We start from the raw sequence: 21,334 nt of genomic DNA, 5'->3' as shown, positions 1-21,334 counted from the left end.
GAATGATGGCTTGCTGATGCCTACCATATCCTACTCAGAAGCCCAGTTCTGCTTTCCCAGAAATGAAAAAGATATTTAGCATTTCAAGCTATAATTTGACTTCCTATAATTAGAACTAAAGAAGACTTTTATAGGTAGAAATACCTTAAAAGTGAATAAACAGTTTAATTACACCTAGAAGTTTATGACAGTTCAAATCCTCTGTTCTTAAAATGCTTACAGTTTTTCAAGATGTGTCATAAAATAAATATGATTGCTTAAGCAGCTAAGAATATCTAAGAGCATCATGTCACAATCAGACGTTTGTCTAGAACTTTAATATTTTGATTATCAGTAGCATTTAGTGATTATGTTGGCAGTAATCAGTGAATTATTCTTTCATCACCTTGTTTCTGTCCAGATTCGTGTTCTTGTGCAGGAACGTGGTGCTCAAGACAAGCGGATCCAGGATCTGGAAGCTGAGTTGGAGAAGATGGAAGCAAAGCTAAATGCTGCCGTCAGGGAAAAAACATCTCTCTCTGCAAGTAATGCTTCACTGGAAAAACAGCTTATTGAATTAACCAGGACTAATGAGCTACTAAAATCTAAGGTATTTGAACCTCTTGATAATATTTACAATTGAATAAATAATAAACATGTTTTTTTTCTCATATAGCTTTTTGGGAATTTTAGGCCTAGTTTAGTCATTTTCCTTCACTAAATGTACTTTAAATATTAAGCTGCTCCCAGTAGGAATTATTATTGCATCTTTTTTATTTTGGTGCCTGGCACATAAGAGGTTATAAACAGAAAAGTTTACTTTTTGTTTTAATGTCTGACACTTTCTCACCTTCTTCAAAGTCACCCCCAATAAATAAGGCCACTAATAAATGTTGCAGAATTTACATCTAGAAGTATCTTTAAAGATCTTTCTCTGAAATAAATAATAGCATAATAGCAAGCTTCCATCTCAAATCCTTTTGGAAATACAGTGGGAAATGAATAATTGTGTGGACTAAATGTGTTGAATAGATAAATTGTATTTATCAATATTAATATACTAATGATCTTAAAGGACTTAACATGGTCGTCTTGCTTTTTTACAGATGTAGAAGGAAGCTGTAAATCACTCTTCAGCTTAATAAGAGTCATTTATTCAGGGCCTGTCATGTGCTGGGCTCTTTGATTACAAAGGGAGTAAGAATGCATAAGAATTAAGCACGGGGAAGGGAGCAGATTCCTAGGCCCCACTCAGGGAGATTCTGATTTTTTAGGCCTGCAATGGACCCTATAGTCTGCATATTTCAAAGTAGACCAAACAATGCAGATGCATTTTGTTAAGCAAACACACTTTACGAAATTCTCTCCAAGAAGCTTGTTTTAGAGCCACACAGTGGACTTTCTAGCATATACAGATAAATGACCACTGAAGCTGATTTCAAAAGTAGACCAGAAAGTCACATGAAGGAAAAGGAGAGACAAGAACAGTAGTAGTGTAAAACCAGTAATCCTGGCTCTTTTCTCTACCAGAGTATGTTGTAGGCAAATAATAGTCCCAATACTAGATAATCAATATTTAAGTGATTTTTTTTACAGGACTTAATAGAAAATATTTCTCGATTTTTTATGTTCGTTGTACTTAGTTTTCTGATGATAGTAACCAGAAGAATTTGAGAATTCTAAGCCTTGAGTTGATGAAACTTAGAAACAAAAGAGAAATAAAGATGAGGGTGAGTGATACCTTTGGTAAGTTTGCTGTGTCTGGAGTGGGGGATCTGAACAAGTTCTCATTTCCTAAAACAGATATTTCTGTTGTGTAGAGCATGATGGCTAAACAAGAAGGCATGGAGGTGAAGCTGCAGGTTACCCAGAAGAATCTCGAAGAGTCTCAGGAGAAAATAGCACAACTTGAGGGGAAGATGTGAGTGACTAAAAGGAAAGAGATTCCTTTGTATAACCAGTGTGTGTGTGTGTGTGTGTGTGTGTGTGTGTGTGTGTGTGTGTGTGTGTGTGTGTGTAACCAATTTTTGATTTACCTTTCTCGGCTAGTTATTGTTTACTGAGACTTTAACCTTCCCTTCATACTTACCTCATTGCCTGCCTCTACTTGCCCTATTTCTCTTCCTAAGTGACAGTTGAGCCCTAATCATTCCCAAACATTTTATGCTGAAAGATGTATGAATGTATTACTTTTGTACATCTTCTATATCAATAATGAGGAAAGACTCATGGTCTTTCTAACAACATAATCTTACGGAGGTTGTAGTGAGACCAAAACTGAGAAGTATTGGTATAGGGAGCTGTGATGAATGCACAATCCTAGCCTTCTTTTTATTACTCAGCTGTAATTCGTATACAGTAAAATGCACAGATCATAAGTATTCAGTTTAGTGACTTTTGACAATTGTATACACCTGTATAACCACCACCCAAATAAGGTAGACAGTGTGGCCATCCCCTCAGAAAGTTCCTTCGTGCTCCTTCCTGCTCCCCTGTTCCTGCCCCCGTACCCCTGCAACCACTTTCTGACTTCTATCATCATAAATTAGTTTGCCCTTTTTGGGGACATTTATTACCACATGCATGCATATGTGTGTATATGTGGCTTCTTTTGTTTAAGATAATTTTTTGAGATTCACCTGTACTGTTGGGTGTATTATAATTTGCTCCTTTCATTTCTGAGTAGTATTCCATTATATGAATATACCTCCATTTGTTTATTATTCTCCTATTGATCAATACTTGGGTTTTCAGTTTTTGACTATTATCAGTAAGTCAACTATATATGCCTTTTTGTAGACACAGGCTTTTATTTCTCTGAGTAAATATCTAGGAGTGGAATTTCTGTGTCATAGGGTTGTATACATATAACATTTTTTAAAACACTCAAAGTGGTTTTGCTGTTTTACACTCCCACCTAACAATGTGTGATAGTTTCATCTGTTCCATATCTTCATCAATATTTGATGTTGTCATCTATTTGATTTCAGCCTTTCTAGTGGATGTGAAGTAGTATCTCATTTGTGATTTTATTTATTTATTTTAATTTATTTATTTTATTTATTCTTAGCTGCATTGGGTCTTCATTGCTGTGTGTAGGCTTTTCTCTAGTTGTGGTGAGCGGGGGCTACTCTTCATAGCAGTGCACGGGCTTCTCATTGCGGTGGCTTCTCTGTTGCAGAGCTCAGGCTCTAGGCACACGGGCTTCAGTAGTTGTGGCGCGTGAGCTCAGTAGTTGTGGCGCATGGGCTTAGTTGCTCCGTGGCATGTGGGATCTTCCCAGACCAGGGCTCGAACCCATGTCCCCTGCATTGGCAGGTGGATTCTTAACCACTGCACCACCAGGGAAGTCCCTCATTTGTGATTTTAATTTGTTGTTATTAATGTCGAGCATCTTTTTATGTGCTTATTGACCATTCGTATATATCCTTTTGTAAGGTGTCTGTTTGTCGCTTGCCCGTTTCTCCAATTGTGGTGTTTGGAGGAGGTAAACACATAAGTAACTGAATATAAGGCAGCCTGGAACAAAGGCTTTGTGGCACACAAAATGTTATTTTGTATGTGTGGGGGGTGGGGAAGCTAGGAAAGCTACAGAAAAGATGATTTCTGTTACACTTGGAGTGTTGCAGAGGATGACTCTCATCATCATAACCCTTTTGTCAGAATATATTTTGAAAGCTTTCTTACTTAAAAATAAAAAACTTGAGCCTCCTATTTGCATATATTAAATTGTCAACTTGAGGGGTCACATAAGTGAATGGTGAGGAGTTTGGACTCCGGAGTCAGCCTACCTGAGATAACAGTATCTGGTACAGAGTAAGCATTATGCGTGATTATTGTGTATATTAATATGTGCAATTTTTTTTTAGTATTTCAATAGAGAAAGAAAAGATTGATGAAAAATCTGAAACAGAAAAACTTTTAGAATACATCGAAGAAATAAGGTAATATGAAGAGTAGTTTTAAATTGGACTTTATTTTGTTGAACTGTGATGAATACATCATTTTCATCTCTTTTCATTTAATGTTCCCTATGCTTAAATAGATGTGCTCTTCAACATAATTTGTTTTAATGCAGTTGTGCATCAGATCAAGTGGAAAAATACAAGCTAGATATTGCCCAGTTAGAAGAAAATCTGAAAGAGAAGAATCATGAAGTTTTAAGCCTTAAGCAGTCTCTGGAGGAAAATGTTGCTATATTGTCTAAACAAGTAGAAGACATGAATGCTAAATGCCAGCTGCTTGAAAAAGAAAAAGGTATTCCACTGTTTATAGTACTACTTTCTTTAGATAAGTACTACCGGTGATATTTTTTAAAAGTACTGCTATGTTATAACAACTTTCTAAAATAATTATATAAACAACAAAAATTTTGTTCTATGTTTGGGAATTTTTGTCTTTTACGATATTTGTTATCTGTTTATTTCAATATATTTCTTGTCTTGATTGAAATATATATGGTTGTGCAGTTCTTGACTTCCCCATTGGGTGGCCATTTAAAATTGGTAGATACATAGAACTAGGTTTGGGGGTTTTATTATATAATATACATACTATTTTATATATAGTAATCATACCAACTTCAGAGTTATTTTTCCCCCCTTTGGAAATACTTGATCTCTGTAACATGCTACAAAGCAGTATAGTGGAATATTATGGGAATCTGGGTTTCTCAAAGTTAATATTAGTATCTAATTACAGCATTGTTAATGTTTTCCCTTTTCTAGAAGACCTCATCAATAGGGACAGAGAACAGGATGAAAATCTAAACTCTGAGATACGAAACTTAAAAGAGAGGTCTGTTCTTGAACAACAAGAACATGAAGAGCTACAACAAAAAGTATTGCAAATTGATTCACTTCTGCAACAAGAGAAGGTAGTTTACTACAATATTTTAAAACGCTAGTGCTTCTTTTAGGTAATACATTTCCCTATCAGAAAACCTTTAAATTGTATACGTCCTTTGATCCAGCAATTCTACTTCTAGAATCTTATCCTGAGGAAATAATCGTGCCTATGCCACATATTTAACTGCTGTTCACCACAGGGTTATTCATAATGTGAGAAAATTCAAGCAACAGTTGAAGCAAAATAAGGAAATTGTTTTTAAAATTTTTTCAGCACATTCTTGTGTTAGATCACTACATAGGCATTTACAGTTCTATGGTAAAAGAGTGTCTAATTAGACAAGAAAGGAAACTGACAGTTTTTTAAAATGCAGATTACATAAAGAACACTTTACATATCAATGAGAAAAAAAGACAATTCACTAAAAAAAAAAAAAAAATAGGCATAGGATGGAAATAGATAATTCTTAGAAGCAGAAATTCAGATAGCTTCAGGACTTCCCTTGCGGTCCAGTGATTAGGACTCCATGCTTCCACTGCAGGGGGCCCAGGTTTCATCGCTGGTTGGGGAACTAGGATCACACAAGCTGCATGGTGCAGCCAAAAAGTTTTAAAAATTAAAAAAAAAAAAGAAATTCAGGTAGTCTGTAAACACGAGAAGATGCTCTACCTTAGTAGTAATCCAAGAAATAGAAATAATTTGTTTTTGTCACTTACAAGATTGACACATATTAAAACATTTACTAATATGACACATTGGTGAGAGTTGGGCAAGCAGGCATTCACATGCACATGAAATATTGTATCGTTGGGCAATCTGCAACAACAAAGGAATTAAGTAGATCTGTATATATTGACTTGAAAAGATCTCAACTACTATTTTTATGATATTTTAAATGAGCTTTACATACACAGTATATATCATTTACACTTTAAGTATATAAATAGATAGAAAAAGACCATAAGGCATAGAATACCAAACTAGTGGTTATCTCTGGAATGGGAAAACTAAGGTTAGAATACGAGTAGGCAATTTTCATTTTATTTGTAATGTCAGAATTTTTTCACAAGTGATTTATTTGTATTTATTTATTCATATTTACTCATCTTATATAACATAAAAATATTTTATATAACATTGAAATCATAGTACTCTTTTTATATAAATCATATGAGAAAAATGATAAAAGTCAGTTGTAGAATATGATTTTGGTTTTCTAAGTGTGTGTGTGTGTGTGTGTGTGTGTGTGTGTGTGCGCGCGCATGTGTGTGTGTGTGTGTGTGTTGCGTAGGAAAAAAGACTGAAATAGCATTTACCATAATGTTAACAAAGTGTAGGATATAATCCATGATAAAATAAATATGATATCTCTCTATTTTTCAAGTTTCCTGGAGGCTCTTGAATTTAGTGTCCATACTTCATCATCTGTACTTCCTTTTTGCCCTTAGTAAAACCTCACAAATCATTCAATTTAATTTAATTATTTATTAAATTTTCCAAAGCTTTCAAATTATTTTGATGGTTTTCTATTTGGATGCAGGAATTATCTTCTAGTCTTCAACAGAAGCTATGTTCTTTTCAAGAGGAAATGGTTAAAGAGAGGAATCTCTTTGAGGGAGAATTAAAGCAAGCACTGGATGAGCTAGATAAATTACAGCAAAAGGAGGAACAAGTTGAAAGCCTGGTCAAGCAATTGGAAGAAGAATCAGAATCTAGAGGTGAAGAACTAAAACTCATAGAAGAAAGACTGAAAGGGTTTGTATTAATAGGACTTCATTTTTATATATGACTTCAAATGTTGACAAGTGTTTTCTAGTACATTCTCTCAGGATTCTCACACCAATCGTGTGAGTGGTGAGGTTGGAATTATTTTACAAATAAGGGATAAACACAGACAGGTAAAGTACATGCATAGGATGTGCATATAAACAAGTATGACGGCCAAAGTCAGAAGCCATGCCCTTTCTTTATTTAAGGCCCAAGGTTTAACTAAAGAGAGTTTTAATAACCAAAATTTTGTATTCCTATACTGCTCTTATATTTTCTAAAAATTATTGGACATTAGCATTACAATGATAACAGATTTAGAAAAATACCCAAAATAATAAGATTCCCACCCTTTAATAAGAAACATTTCCATTTTTTGTCCATATATGCATCATAGTGTAAGTTATACTTTTAATTACCTCTTTTGAGGGAGCACAAACACTTCAGAAGTAACAATCAAAAAGCACAATGGGAAAAAAACAACCAGAACTGGGAAACATTCAAAAATTAAAAATTTGTCATTAAAAGTAGAAAGCCTGGGGCTTCCCTTGTGGCGCAGTGGTTAGGAATCTGCCTGCCAGTGCAGGGGACATGGGTTCGAGCCCTGGTCCGGGAAGATCCCACATGCCACGGAGCAACTAAGCCTAAGCCAGTGCACCACGACTACTGAGCCTGCGCTCTAGAGCCCGTGAGCCACAACTACTGAGCCCATGTGCCACAACTACTGAAGCCTGGGCACGTAGAGCCTGTGCTCTGCAACAAGAGAAGCCACCACAGTGAGAAGCCTGTACACCACAGCAAAGAGCAGCCCCCACTTGTTGCAACCAGAGAGAGCCCACGTGCAGTAACGAAGACCCAATGCAGCCAAAAATAAAATAAATTTATAAAAAAATAAGTAAATAAATAACCTCAGTCTCCAAAGCCAGAAAGAGGAGGAGGACAATTTCAGGTAGACAAAGCTAGTGGGTTTAAAAAAAAAAAAGTAGAAAGCCTGAGATCTCATGCTTTTTTTTTTTTTAAACTCTTATTCCATACTATTTTCATCACATTATAGGTCCTTCTCCACTACATTTATTTAAATGGGTTGAGGGACTTCCCTGGTGGCGCAGTGGTTAAGAACCCACCTTCCAATGCAGGGGACAGGGGTTCGATCCCTGGTCAGGGGATTAGATCCCACATGCGTGCTTCAACTAAGAATTCACGTGCCACAACTAAGGATCTGCATGACACAACTAACAACCTACAACAAAGGAGCCCACCTGCCGCAACTAAGACCTGGCACAACCAAAATAAATAAAATAAAATAAAATAAAAATAAAAAGTTTAAGTTGTTAAAAAAAAGAGAGAGAGAGCTAATAAATACAAAAGGTATAAAAACAAAATAAAACAAAAATATCTGGGTTGATTCTTGAGTTCAATTTGTGAATAAATATTTGAATCCTTGGGATTTCAGCAGTAAAACATTTTCTAGCAAGGAACCATGGACTAGACATAAAGCTACAGAATTGCCACTTATTTCACAAGTGTATATCTATCTCTTATTAGGTACTTTTGTTATTAATCCCTTTTCTGTTTTCTTTTGTTACTGATTAAAAAAACACCAAAGTTTTCTCTATGCTTGCATTTTGGGGAACACTACCAAAGTGTACTTAGGGGGATTGTTCTATATTGCAACCAGCCTCAGGGAACAGGTACTTTAAGAAACTTGAGTGGATGATGTCAGTTTAGGAAAGAAAGATGAGATAATCATTTATTCTAACTCAACGAACTCAGTCCAGAGGTCAGGAGATAAGGATTTTATTCCTAGATCTGTTAACTAGTTGTGTGATTCTGAGCAAGACAATCTTAATTTCTTTTATTTTCTGTTTTATTAGATATAAAATAAAGGAGTTTTATGAGATCATTTCTAAGGTTCTTTCTAGCCTGGAAATTTCAAGCTTAAGAGAAAAACTTAGAAGTTGACAACGATTCCTCTAGGGGGCAGGAAAGAGAACATTTTTATTATAAACCCTTTAGTACTAGTTGATTGCTTTTAGCTGTGGTATTTATTTTTTAATCCCTATACTCATTACAGAATGAATTTGATCAACTGTCTTGTCTCAGTGTCCAGCTTAGTCTGTAAGTGAATAATGCTTCTTACTTACAGTTTTTATTAGTTCTTTACAAGATCTCTCATAAGCTCATATGCCTACCAAAAAGGTTGTATCACCATTGTGGTAATATGTAATATTAATATTTTTAAAAATCTCTATAGTCTTGTAGTATATATTTATAAAGATGTCTTAAAAGCCATTCTGTCTATGCAAAATAGTCTACTAGATAAGTTGTTGAATCTTTGGATAATTAACAATTTATTATATGGGTAATTGGTGTAATCAAAATAAATCCACATAGTTCTGTAACTCTTTTTTCAAAAGAACTCTTAAAATGAAGTTAACTTAACTGTACCTAGTGTTCCTTAAATGTCTAAATGCAGAGAATTAAATTTTATTCAACCCTAGTGCTTTTTAACTGGTAATCCTTCACATTCTTTAGTTTTAGCTGCTATCAAGATTTTGTTTCAGAGTATTTTTAATCAACTTTCTTCCAAAAAAGTGTTTAAACTACCTACCTAAGTACGTATGATATGAAACGATAAGTAAGTAAATTAGGATGAAAACAGAAGTAAAATAAAAGCAGGAAAGATAAAATGAAGCTGTATGTAAATGAACAGGCTATTAGATGTAGGTCATAAATTTGGGTCTAAGCTGCCAGTATCTGATATAAACATGAAGATATGGGATATATGATTCACAGTGTCAAAGGTAATCCTAGTCTCTTTCTGAGACTAATGATTTGCGGTTAGCATTTTATCTTTTAACTGTTCCTTTTTCTTAGCAAAGAAGCTGAACTGGAGAAAAGTAACGCAGCTCATGCTCAGGCCACACTGCTTTTGCAGGAAAGGTATAACAGTACAGTGCAGAGCCTGAGAGATGTTACCGCTCAGTTTGAAAGGTATTTGTATGGGGAGACTGCACTCTCGAACATACATGAGCAAGGAGGGGTGTTTACGTAGGAACATCTGTCAACAAAATAATCACAAAAATAAAACAATTGGTATTACTTTAAATTCCATAGTGTCCAATCATAATGGGCATTTAATGTTACCTCGTATCTTAGAATATATAGTAATTTCCCTTTCCCATTACCCACTTCAAATTTCATGCATTCTCAGACCTTTGGCACTTCTGTCTGACTCTCCTGATGTCATCATTTTCCTCATGAAGAATCCAAACGCTTTTATTTCCTCTTCATCAAACCTGTAAACGCACCTGTATCTATGCTCATCCCGTCTTCCTCCCACTTATTACAGATGAAGTATCTAATTCCTTTAACCTTCAGTGACTTCATGCTATCATTTATCCCTTGTCTCATAATTTTCAGCCTTTCTTCTAGAATTTTTCCAGTCAATATTAAATCATGTTAATATGCCTTCATCTTTAAAATACATTTTTAAAAAGTCTCTCTTTACCCCCCACTTCCTTCTGCAGTTATCCAATAACACCTGTCACTCCCAGCACCCTTCTTACCCCAAAATTCTACTCCTCTTCATAGCCTTTTTTTTTTTGGCCGCGCAGTTTGTGAGATCTTAGTTCGCCCGACCAGGGATCGAACCCGTGCCCCCTGCAATGGAAGCGTGGAGTCCCAACCAACCACTGGACCACCAGCGAATTCCCCCCATCTTCTTTTTTTTTCTTTTAATTTATTTTATTGAAATATAGTTGATTTACAGTGTTGTGTTAATTTCTGCTGTATTGCAAAGTGATTTAGTTATACATATATATACATTCCTTTTCATATTCTTTTCCATTATGGCTTATCACAGGATATTGAATATAGTTCCCTGTGCTATACAGTAGGACCTTGTTGTTGATCCATCTTATATATAATAGTTTGCATCTCATAGCCCATCTTCTTGATAGAAGATTATATACTGTATCCACTTCTTCACTTCCTATTTTTCTCACTTGTTATTTTCCCTTTTTTTTAAAGTTTATTTTGGAGGGGACTACAAGTTGCAACAAATACCGATACATCACACAGTCTCACACCAGAGTATATTAATGTTAACATTTTTACTTATTGTATATACTTTATATAATTTGGGGGTAAGTGTTCTTCTTTTATCTATTTTAGTAAGTTCAATAAATAGAAAAGATATACAATGTATACATAAATTATAAAGCATAAAGGTAAAATTAACATGCATGAGCTCATAGAAGACAACCTACAGGCTAAAAGATTTTCAACCGCTTGATATATATATGAGTTCTTCCACTATCCCATCTTCATGCCTTCATGCTTTCCTCCGACAGATAACACCATCTCAGAGTCTACATTGATTATTTCCTTGCTTTTTTTCCTGTGTATAATTTTATAGCATGTATATCCATATGAATAATATATTATCTAATTTTGTTTTTTCCTGAACTTCACCAAAAATGTCATGTAGTGTATGCCATATCCTGGGACTTGCCTTTTCACTCTGCGTTATGTATGTTTCTAGGATTGAATCACAGTGTTGCCAGTGTTCATTCATGGTCACTGTTATAGAATATTTGATTTTATCAATCTACCACTATTTATCCATTCTCAGTTTGGGCTTTTGGGTTGTTTCCCGTTTCTTTCATTTTTTTAATAGTACTCTATGAATATTCTTGTGGTCTCCTAGTATACACGTGTAAGAATTTATCTATAGTAATATTTAAGTGAATGTTCAACCTTAAAATTTAATGCCCAATCACTTTACAAAGTGGGTGTGAAAATCTACACTCCCACTAGTGATGTGTGAGTTCTCAATGATCTATCTCCCCTCCAAAACTTGTCAGACTTCATAAATTTTGCCAGTGTAATAAGTGTAAAAGAGCTTCTTCTTATGGATGATTTATCTTTCCTTTTCTGTAACAGGCTTGTATGTGACTTTTTTTCATTTCTCTCTCATTTCATTTCTTTTATTCGTTGATTTGTAGTTTTTATCAGTGATATGGGTTGCAAATATCTTCTCGCAAACTGTGGCTTGTCTTTTCATTTTCTTTATGGTTTCTTCTTTTTTTTCTTTAAAGCTTGTGTGTCACTACCTCTTTTTTTTATTAATTTTTATTTTTGGGGGGTAACATTTATATACAATATTGTATATGTTGTAGGTGTACAGTATCTTTTTCTGTTATACATATATATATTCATCTTTGGATTCTCTTCCCACATAGGTTATTACAGAGTGTTGATAGACCTCCTTGGTATACATAGGTCCTTGCTGATTATCTATTTTTTTTCTTTATTTTTTTGGCTGCATCGGGTCTTAGGTGCAGCACGCAGGATCTTCATTGGGGCATGTGGGATCTTTCATTGCGGCATGCGGTCTCTTGCAGCGCTCGGGCTTCTCTCTAGCTTAGTGTGCAGGTTTTCTCTCTCTAGTTGTGGTGCCTGGGCTACAGGGTGGATGGGCTTTATAGTTGTGGCGTGCGGGCTCCAGAGTGCGTGGGCTCTGTAGTTTGCGGCACATGGGCTCTCTTGTTGAGGCATGCGACCTCAATAGTTGTGGCACTCGGGCTTAGTTGCCCCGCGGCATGTGGGATCTTAGTTCCCTGACCAGGGATCGAACCCGAGGCCCCTGCATTGGAAGGTGGATTCTTTACCACTGGACCATCAGGGAAGTGCCTATGGTTTCTCCTGATGAATAGAAATTCTTGATTTTAATGTGCTTAAGTTTATAAATTTTTATTGAACACTTTCACATCCAAAACTTCTTTCTATCCCAAGAACATAAAGATATTCACCTATTTTTTTTCTAAAAGTTCCAAAGTTTCACTTTTCATTTTTCCACCTAGAACTGACTTCTGTATGTGTAGTGATAAAGGGATGAAATTTACTTTTGTTTTCCCATATGGATAATCAATTGCCTAGTACCCATTCATTGACTAGTACCTTCTTTCCCCTGTGATCTGTTCCTACATCTGATATATTATGACATACATATATATATACACACACACACATAATGTATGTGAGTATATATATTTTAATTATAATTTACGCATGTCAACATGAATATAAATTATATAAATTAAATATATATATAATTTTTAGTGCTATTCTCAACCCTGAAAAGCGATTTCCCTTCTTGCTATTTTAAAAAGTACTGCCTTAAGAAGTTTTCAACCATTCTATGATGTCACTCACCATCAGTATGCTAATAACATTAAAATTTATTTCTTCCAACCAGACCTATCCTTTCAGCTTCCTACCCATGTATCCAGCTTCTTACTTGACTTCTGCAAGTAGGTATCTCACTATCGTCTAACATTAACCTGACAAAAACAGCTCTTGATCTCCTTTCTACCTCTTTCTCCCTCTAGTTTCTCATTCTTGTTGAGCCCAGTCAGTGATATCTCCATCTTCTGAGCTTCTTGTTCCATAAATCTTAGAGTCATCTTGATCATTTTCTCTCCCCTTCTCCCAACATCCAATCTATTTCTTGAATTTTTCAATTCTGCCTCCAAAAGAGAGCTCATATCTTACCATTGCCAACTCCTTGGTTCAAGATTCTTTTACCACTCACCTGGGCTGAAAAATAATTGCCTTCTAGTTAATCCTCCAGTTTAGCATTCCTGCCCCTTCCCCAGTCAGTTCTCCATGTATCTCTAGAATAATCTACACACTTACTTAGAGACCTTTGAAGTCTCTCCTTTATCCCTCAGGTAATCCCACTCACTGTGCCCCAGCAGTGATGACTGGCCTCATGCCTCTTGCTTCTGCCCCTGCCTCTCTTGTTCATTAGACTCCAGTCCCAGCTCTTTATGGACTGTGTTCTACCTGTCTCTGAGCACATATGCATCTTTTCCCTCTGAAATACTTGTCCCCAACTGGCTAGCTAAATCCTTCCTATCCATCATGTCTCAGCTTAACTGTAAATTCCTCAGAAAGGCCTCTTCCATTTCTATCAGCTAATCAGCTAAGGTGTTCTGTAGTTTTCCTTCAAAACATTTACTACAAATTTAATTATATATATTTATTTTTCCTTTTTTTTTTTTTTTTTTTTTTGTGCAAAGACCTGTGGGGGCATTTTTTTCCCTCTCTTACCCACAGGATGATAAAGTCTGTGACAATAGGTGGAAGGATGTGTGGGCTTTTTGTTTGGGGATAATTTCGATGTTTGGTAGTTGATTTCTTTGCATCTCTAGGCCTAGTTTCCGCACATAGTAGGCACTTGGCTCTTTAAATGAACAGTATGTGTCATATAAGTACTGACTTCAAAACATTGAATTCTTACCTATGCAAATGCAAAAATAGATAAGACTTTATTTGTTTTACCTAAAAGCAGCAGTCGCCAACCTTTTTGGCACCAGGGACTGGTTTCATGGAAGACAGTTTTTCCATGGGGTTGGGACTGGGAGGGGCGGGGCTGTGGTTCAGGCAGTAATGCCAGTGATGGGGAGTGGCAGATGAAGCTTCACTAGCTCACCCGCAGCTCACCTCCTGCTGTGCGGCCCTGTTCCTAACAGGCTGCAGACCGCTACCGGTCCACGGGCCAGGGGTTGGGGACCCCTGCCTAGAAGTGCATAAAATATAAGCTAATCAGCTATAGGTTTGTCATGCATACAGCAGTTAGAAAAATCCTTTAACCTTTTTTCTTTTTTATAAGCTATAAAGCATCAGCCGCAAGTGAGATAGAAGATCTTAAGGTGGAGAACATGTCACTTCACGAAAAAGTGGCCAAGGCTGAGAAAAGTGCAGAGGATGTTCAGCATGAGATATTGGCAACTGAGAATGCAAATCAAGAATATGCAAGGTATTGGGGAAAAATAAAACCTGGCGGCACCTGTGACCTGAGAACCATTAAGACAATTTAATGTTGTTGAAAGCCAGCTACTAAGTGATGCAGGAAACTGTAGTCCCATGGCTTGCTTTGTGTGATCTTCAATTGCAAATTAAGAATTTACACAGTTAAAAAAGTACAATTCTTGATAGTTGCTTGAGTTAAAGAAACTAAAATGGCTGTAAATTGTTTAGTGGACTCTTCTCTCTCAAACCCAAGGATGCTTCTAGATCTGCAGACCAAATCAGCACTTAAAGAAGCAGAAGTTAAAGAAATCACAGTTTCTTTTCTTAAGAAAATAACTGATTTGCAGAACCAACTCAAGCAACAAGGCGAAGACTTTAAGAAACAACTGGAAAAGGGAGAAGCAAGGTAATTTAGGTTTAGAACCGAAATGCCATGTGTCTCCGTTATTTTTTCTAGTATACTATGGTTTAAAATTTAATTTTCCCTTACAGAAAAGCTGGAAAAGAAAAATCAACGGCAGAATTAACTGAGGAAATGAATAAGTGGCATCTCCTCTATGAAGAATTATATAATAAAACAAAACCTTTTCAGGTCTGTCAGTTAGGGCTTAGCTTACTTGTATTTAAGAATTCATGTTGTTCCCTGTCAGTCATGAAAGTGACATGATTTCTTCTGAAAGATCATTTTGCTGTGCATTTACAGTAACAATTTAACTTCCTATTTTAAAAAGCCTATAAATTTTATTCCATTATTATGCATACTTTTTTTTTTTTTTGGCTGCCTTGGGTCTTCGTTGCTGCGTGTGCGCTTTCTCTAGTTATGGTGAGCGGGGGCTACTCTTCATTGCAGTATGCATGCTTCTCATTGTGGTGGCTTCTCTTGTTGCGGACCACAGGCTCTAGGTGAGTGGGCTTTAGTAGTTGCAGCATGCGAGCTCAGTAGTTGTGGCATGCAGGCCCTAGAGCACGCAGACTTTAGTAGTTGTGGCATGTGGGCTCAGTAGTTGTGGCACACAGGCTTAGTTGTTCCACGGCATGTGGGATCTTCCCGGACCAGGGCTCGAACCCACGTCCCCTGCATTGGCGGTGGATTCTTAACCACTGCGCCACCAGGGAAGTCCCTATGCATACATTTTTTTAATGTAATCTTTATAGGCTTAAAAATTACCTTTTAAGGACTTCCCTGGTGGTGCAGTGGCTAAGAATCCACCGCCAATGCAGGGGACGTGGGTTCGAGCCCTGGTCCGGGAAGATCCCACATGCCGTGGAACAACTAAGCCCGTGTGCCACAACTACTGAGCCCACGCACCTACAGCCCATGCTTCTCAACAAGAGAAACCACCACAAAGAAGAGCAGCCCCTGCTCGCCGCAACTAGAGAAAGCCCGTGTGTAGCAACGAAGACCCAAGGCAGCCAAAACTAAAACTAAAAAATTTTAAATTACCTTTTAATAAGCTTCTTAAAGTTAATAGCTTAGAAGGCTCTGCTGATGTGAACTTTTGATCATTAAGCTATGTAAATTTGTGACACTTACTTTGTTATGATTTTTCTCAGTGTTTCTCTAATACGCTGATCGTAAAAGGATAAATGCTAATTTTGGTAGTTAAATAGAGTCAGAAGACAGTATGAGTTATGATGGGGTGATGTGGCTGATACAGATTAGGCTGGCTAGCAGGGCTTCTTTCCTCATTTCTTTCCCTCTGTTTTAATAATGATCTTTGAAATGAAAAACAACTTTTTTAAAAAAGAGTCAATTTAAAAAAAAAAAAAGGTCAATTTATGGAGAACCTTAAGAGTAAGTCAGCATAATCTTTTTTTTTGTCTTTTGCCTTTTTATTTTCTTTCACTTTAGTTGTACTTATAGTTTATATGAGTCAAGTAAGATTTAGCAGTTTTAAATCTTAACTTTGTAAAAAAATATATTTTTCAGCTACAACTGGATGCATTTGAAGCAGAGAAACAGGCTTTGTTGAATGAACATGGTGCAGCTCAGGAGCAGCTAAATAAACTAAGAGATTCGTATGCTAAATTATTGGGTCATCAGAATCTAAAGCAAAAAATCAAGCATGTTGTGAAATTGAAAGATGAAAATAGCCAACTCAAATCGGTTTGTAAAATCACATTTAGTTCTGTTGATATTGATATTGGGGTGGGGTGGGTTTTATTTTATTAAGGTAGTGCTGACCTCATAAAATGAGCTGGGAAGTGTTTCATCCTTTCCGGTTTTTTGGAATAGTTTGTGAATAACTGGTATTAATTCTTTATTGAATGTGTAGTAGAATTCAGTGGTAAAGTCCTCTGGACCTGGGCTTTTCTTTGTGGGTGGTTTTTGATTGCTAGTTTAATCTATTTGCTTATTAGAGGTCTATCAGATTGACTATTTCTCTTTGAGACAGTTTCAGGAGTTTGTGGATTTCTTGGAACTTGTTCATTTCATTTTAGTTATTTGATTTGCTGGTATACAATTGTTCATAATATTCCCTTACAATCCTTTTTATTTTAGTAATATCAGTAGTAATGTCCCCTCTTTCATTTCTGATTCTAGCAATTTGAGTATACTCCCTTTTTTTAGTTCCTTTACTTCTGCGAACATGTTTATAATGGCTTTAAAATCTTTTTTGGATAAATTCAATATCTGATTACTCTCTTGGACAGTTTTTGTTGCCTGATTTTTCCCAGTATATAGGTCATGCTTTCCTGTTTGCATACTTCGTAATTTTTTGTTGGAAAATGGATGTTTTAGATAAGATGCGGTAGCACCTCTGGGTACTGCTATCCCTTTCCAGGTGTGTTGTTATTTCTTATTTAGTGAAGTCTATTCCTCCTCCCCAGCCCCAGTAGTTTGTGCCTCTGATGTTGCTACTGAGGAAGGTTCAGTTTGGGGTGTGCCCACAGTCACCCTGAGATGACTTTGGTTTTGGTAAGGCTGTCTTCCTCTCTCCCCAAACACTCATAGCTGCTGGCTTATCCCTCTGTTATTTTCAACAATGCCCTGGGGCATAATAAGTTGCTGTACAGACTAATCCAATCTAATTCTGGCTCTTTTGTTGGAATTGTGTCTTAGGTCAGTACTCCAGGAGGGCTCCTCCCTCTTGTCTCATTCAGCAGTTCTCCTCTACAAAGCAGACAGCCTACCATTTTGCCTACATTTTTTTTTTTTGCGGTATGCGGGCCTCTCACTGTTGTGGCCTCTCCTGTTGCGGAGCACAGGCTCCGGACGCACAGGCTCAGCAGCCATGGCTCACGGGCCCAGCTGCTCTGCAGCATGTAGAATCTTCCCAGACCAGGGCACGAACCTGTGTCCCCTGCATCAGCAGGTGGACTCTCAACCACTGCGCCACTAGGGAAGTCCTAGCCTACATTTTGAATCACTTTCCAATTCCCTTGCACTACAAACTCTACTATTTTTTTTTTGTTGTTGTTGTTGTTGTTTGTTTTTGGCTGCATTGGGTCTTCATTGCTGTGCACGGGCTTTCTCTAGTTGCGGCGAACAGGGGCTACTCGTCGTTGCAGTTCATGGGCTTCTTATTGTGGTGGCTTCTCTTGTTGCAGAGCACAGGCTCTAGACACATGGGCTTCAGTAGTTGTGGCACACGGGCTCAGTAGTTGTGGCTCACAGGCTCTAGAGCGCAGGCTCAGTAGTTGTGGCACACAGGCTTAGTTGCTCTGCGGCACGTGGGATCTTCCTGGACCAGGACTCGAACCCGTGTCCCTACATTGACAGGTGGATTCTTAACCACTGCGCCACCAGGGAAGTCCCTCTACTGTTCTTGAGAGCACCCTTCAGCTTGAACTTCTCTAAGCTCTGTTGCAAGTGAAGTCAGTTCCTTTGGGAATAAATTAGGAGCTCTGTGTTTTATAGCCTGCTTCTCCCACCAGGCAAAATTTCTGAGCCCAGGCTTCAGAGCTGGATTTGCGGACAATGGCAAGCTTTTCTCTGAATGACACCTCTGTCCCAGTAGCTAGATGCTCAGTAGACTTGTGGGGAGAGAGAGATGGGGAGCACCCTGAGGTTCTCTCACCTTGCCTCTCTTGGTTTGAAACCATTGTCTCATGAGCCAGGGAAAGGGTGATCAGGGTCTCAGTATTTTCAGCACTCTGAACCTGAGATAAGGCCTCCATTCCTTGAAAGAAAAGACCCTCCACCTCTCAACAACATTTGCTGTGGTTCAGAGTAACAGGTAGCTGGGGGGCAAGATGAGAGATGCTGATGTCCTGCTCCTCCTGGCAGGAAAAGCCTCTGACTGGGAGCTAGGGAAAGAGGGAGCCCTGTGCACTTGGCTGCAAGGGTCTGATGTAAAGTCTTTGCTTCGCTAAGCAGGGATTGGAGAGAAAGGGAACAGGACTGGTTCAAACACAATAGGCCGCTGCCTCTTTTAACCACCTTTTTGTGGATCTGCTTGAATAAATATTTCTTCACTTGCTGTTTTACCTTAAGACCATTTTCAGAGGCTTTAAGTGGTTGCCTTTTTATAATTTTTTATATCACTAGGGAACAGGTCGGCAGAGCTTCTTATGCTATCATGCTTGTAGTGGATCTCATCTCAGCATTTAATTTGGTGTTGAACTTTTATCAGAAACATAGCTTTGTACCTGTAGAGGGACAAGAAGATTCAAATGACTTGTCGTCTTTGTCGCAGCTCTTCAAAGTCGTTTTGTAATTTATAGTCTGAAAGCCTATATCTAGTAGGCTTTTGCCATTAAGTTTCGAAAAATGAACAACTTTGGAATTGTCGGTAACATTGGTAATGCATTTCACCAACATGATCTTCAATAATTATTTATTGACTGTATTTTTTCTTATATAGGAGGTGTCAAAACTCCGCGCTCAACTTGCTAAAAGAAAACAACATGAAACCAAACTTCAGGAGGAATTGAATAAAGTTCTGGGTATCAAACACTTTGATCCTTCAAAGTCTTTTCTTCATGAAAGTAAAGAAAATTTTGTTCTCAAAACCCCGCTAAAAGAAGGTAAGAAATGAATAAATGTCCATAAGTCTCATCTTCCTTTGGATTTCCTTTCACAGCATTGAGCAAGTTATCCATCTTTGTGAAAATTTGTTAACAGTTTCTGATATAAAAGAAATTCTTACTGAGATTTTTTGTATAAAATGCCTTTTCTTTCCTGCTTCCATACTCTCTATTCTCCATTTGTTCAAATCCCATCTGTCCTTCAAGCCCAGCTCAAGTTATATCTTCCTTGAAACCTTGTCTGACTTTTTTGCTCCTACCCACCCCCTACCAGAGTTAATCCCTCTATCATACCCTTGGCATTTTTTTTTTTTTTTTTTGCGGTCCGCGGGCCTCTCACTGTTGTGGCCTCTCCCTCTGCGGAGCACAGGCTCCGGACGCGCAGGCTCAGCGGCCATGGCTCACGAGCCCAGCCACTCCACGGCATGTGGGATCCTCTCGGACCAGGGCACGAACCCGTGTCCCCTGCATTGGCAGGCGGACTCCCAACCACTGCGCCACCACGGAAGCCCCCCTTGGCATTTTTAACCTAAATGTCCAATTTGTAATTTTGAAGAAGTAGATTTTCCTTCTTTCTTGACTACAAATCTCTGTATCTTTGACAATAAACTGAAATTGGCTGAAATAGTGAATGAAGAAATAGAAATAAAATTATGCTAAAGAGCACACGCATTGCTTCATCTGCCTTAGAGAAGATAGAAGGTGCCTGTTTTTAGTTCATAGTGACTGATGAATTCATTTTAATTTAGAAAACTAACACTACTGTTTAATACTCCTTTCAGGCAATACAAACTGCTCCTGAGCTCTTAATGGAGTTTCAAGAATCATGCAAGTAAACATCTGAAAAGCCTGTTGAAGATTATTTCATTCTTATTATTTTTATTGTTATTGTTGCTACTTTTGTTATTATTTTTTGTAATGAATATTTTTAAATCTCCTATTTAATATTAACTTCCTCTCCTTACATATGTGAAAGGAAGTTCAGAACTTTTACATTTACTAAATGTCTCTGACATTTTAGTTTCTATTGTCATTACTTCTTCCTTGATGCTTACCCTTATTACCTCATTCTAAACCTTCTGACAGGCTTTCCAGCTTTGCAGCTCATCCCATCAAGTCAATATTCTTTTTAAAATGCTGACTCTCATACTATTATTTCTGTATTCTGAAACCTTAGGTGGTTTCAAGACTCTAATCCCCAGGTTTTTTAGTTTGATATTGGAGGTCTTGTCTAATCTGAACCTTAAGGGCTAAAATACCTTGGCTTGGGCTTGCCTCTATTTTGATTCTCCTAATAGTGTTCGTTCTGTCCTACCCATCATCCATTTATCCAGTTCAAGTAAGAAATAAAGGTATGCTTAATTCTATAGCAACCTCTTTATCTCTTACCAAAGTCACTGAGTTGGTTAATAATTTATGGATTCCTAGACCCCATCCCAGTCCTCCTAAATTAAAATCTGGGATTTGGTCTGAAAATCTGCATTTTTAACAAACTGCGGTTAATTCTTAGAAACTCTGCTCATAACCTCTTTAGAGAATTTGTCTTATGCTACTTGGCATCTGCCTGATTCCTGGGTGTTTGATTTATATTTAAGTAATATGAAATAAAATCACACATTAAGTCATTGACCCAATTATACAACTTGTATTATATGAAGTTACGTTAATCCTTCTATTTAAGCTGTGTTTATTGTCTCTGCCCTCCCCTCCCCAACTTGTCTCCAGAATCACTAATGGTAATATACTACTTAGAAAGTGGTCATTCTCCATCTAAAATATCTGATTAACACAGTTGGTATGATATTATAGTCCATCTTTTTTGTAATGTTTCCCCATTGATGGACCAACAGAGACTATTACAGTAAGAATAACTTTTCATAAGAAATTATTTTATTAGATATTAATACATAATTAAGTTCAGAGGAAATGTAGAAATTAGAAAAATTGT

At 37.2% G+C, this 21,334-nt stretch overlaps 1 protein-coding gene across 2 annotated transcripts in view; it reads left to right on the top strand.

The window, feature by feature from the left end:
• Window positions 1–20,283, top strand: part of HMMR (hyaluronan mediated motility receptor) — a 29,290-nt gene extending 9,007 nt beyond the window's left edge. For both annotated transcript variants that reach the window (XM_024753382.1, XM_024753381.1), the window contains 14 exons: window positions 401–589; window positions 1,623–1,709; window positions 1,800–1,900; window positions 3,849–3,923; window positions 4,058–4,236; window positions 4,707–4,855; window positions 6,368–6,582; window positions 9,472–9,588; window positions 14,276–14,422; window positions 14,669–14,821; window positions 14,908–15,007; window positions 16,346–16,522; window positions 19,224–19,386; window positions 20,169–20,283. In XM_024753382.1, coding sequence (XP_024609150.1) covers window positions 401–589; window positions 1,623–1,709; window positions 1,800–1,900; window positions 3,849–3,923; window positions 4,058–4,236; window positions 4,707–4,855; window positions 6,368–6,582; window positions 9,472–9,588; window positions 14,276–14,422; window positions 14,669–14,821; window positions 14,908–15,007; window positions 16,346–16,522; window positions 19,224–19,386; window positions 20,169–20,188 — 1,872 coding nt within the window. In that variant the 3' untranslated portion in view covers window positions 20,189–20,283. The remainder of the gene's footprint in view (window positions 1–400; window positions 590–1,622; window positions 1,710–1,799; window positions 1,901–3,848; window positions 3,924–4,057; window positions 4,237–4,706; window positions 4,856–6,367; window positions 6,583–9,471; window positions 9,589–14,275; window positions 14,423–14,668; window positions 14,822–14,907; window positions 15,008–16,345; window positions 16,523–19,223; window positions 19,387–20,168) is intronic.
• Window positions 20,284–21,334: the final 1,051 nt, after the last annotated feature.

The sequence above is a fragment of the Neophocaena asiaeorientalis genome, unplaced genomic scaffold, assembly GCF_003031525.2.
Source record: "Neophocaena asiaeorientalis asiaeorientalis breed wild unplaced genomic scaffold, Neophocaena_asiaeorientalis_V1.1 scaffold268, whole genome shotgun sequence".
Classification (NCBI taxonomy): Eukaryota; Metazoa; Chordata; class Mammalia; order Artiodactyla; family Phocoenidae; genus Neophocaena; species Neophocaena asiaeorientalis.
Note: the sequence above shows the minus strand (reverse complement) of the source record. Positions and strands in the feature narration are given on the sequence as shown.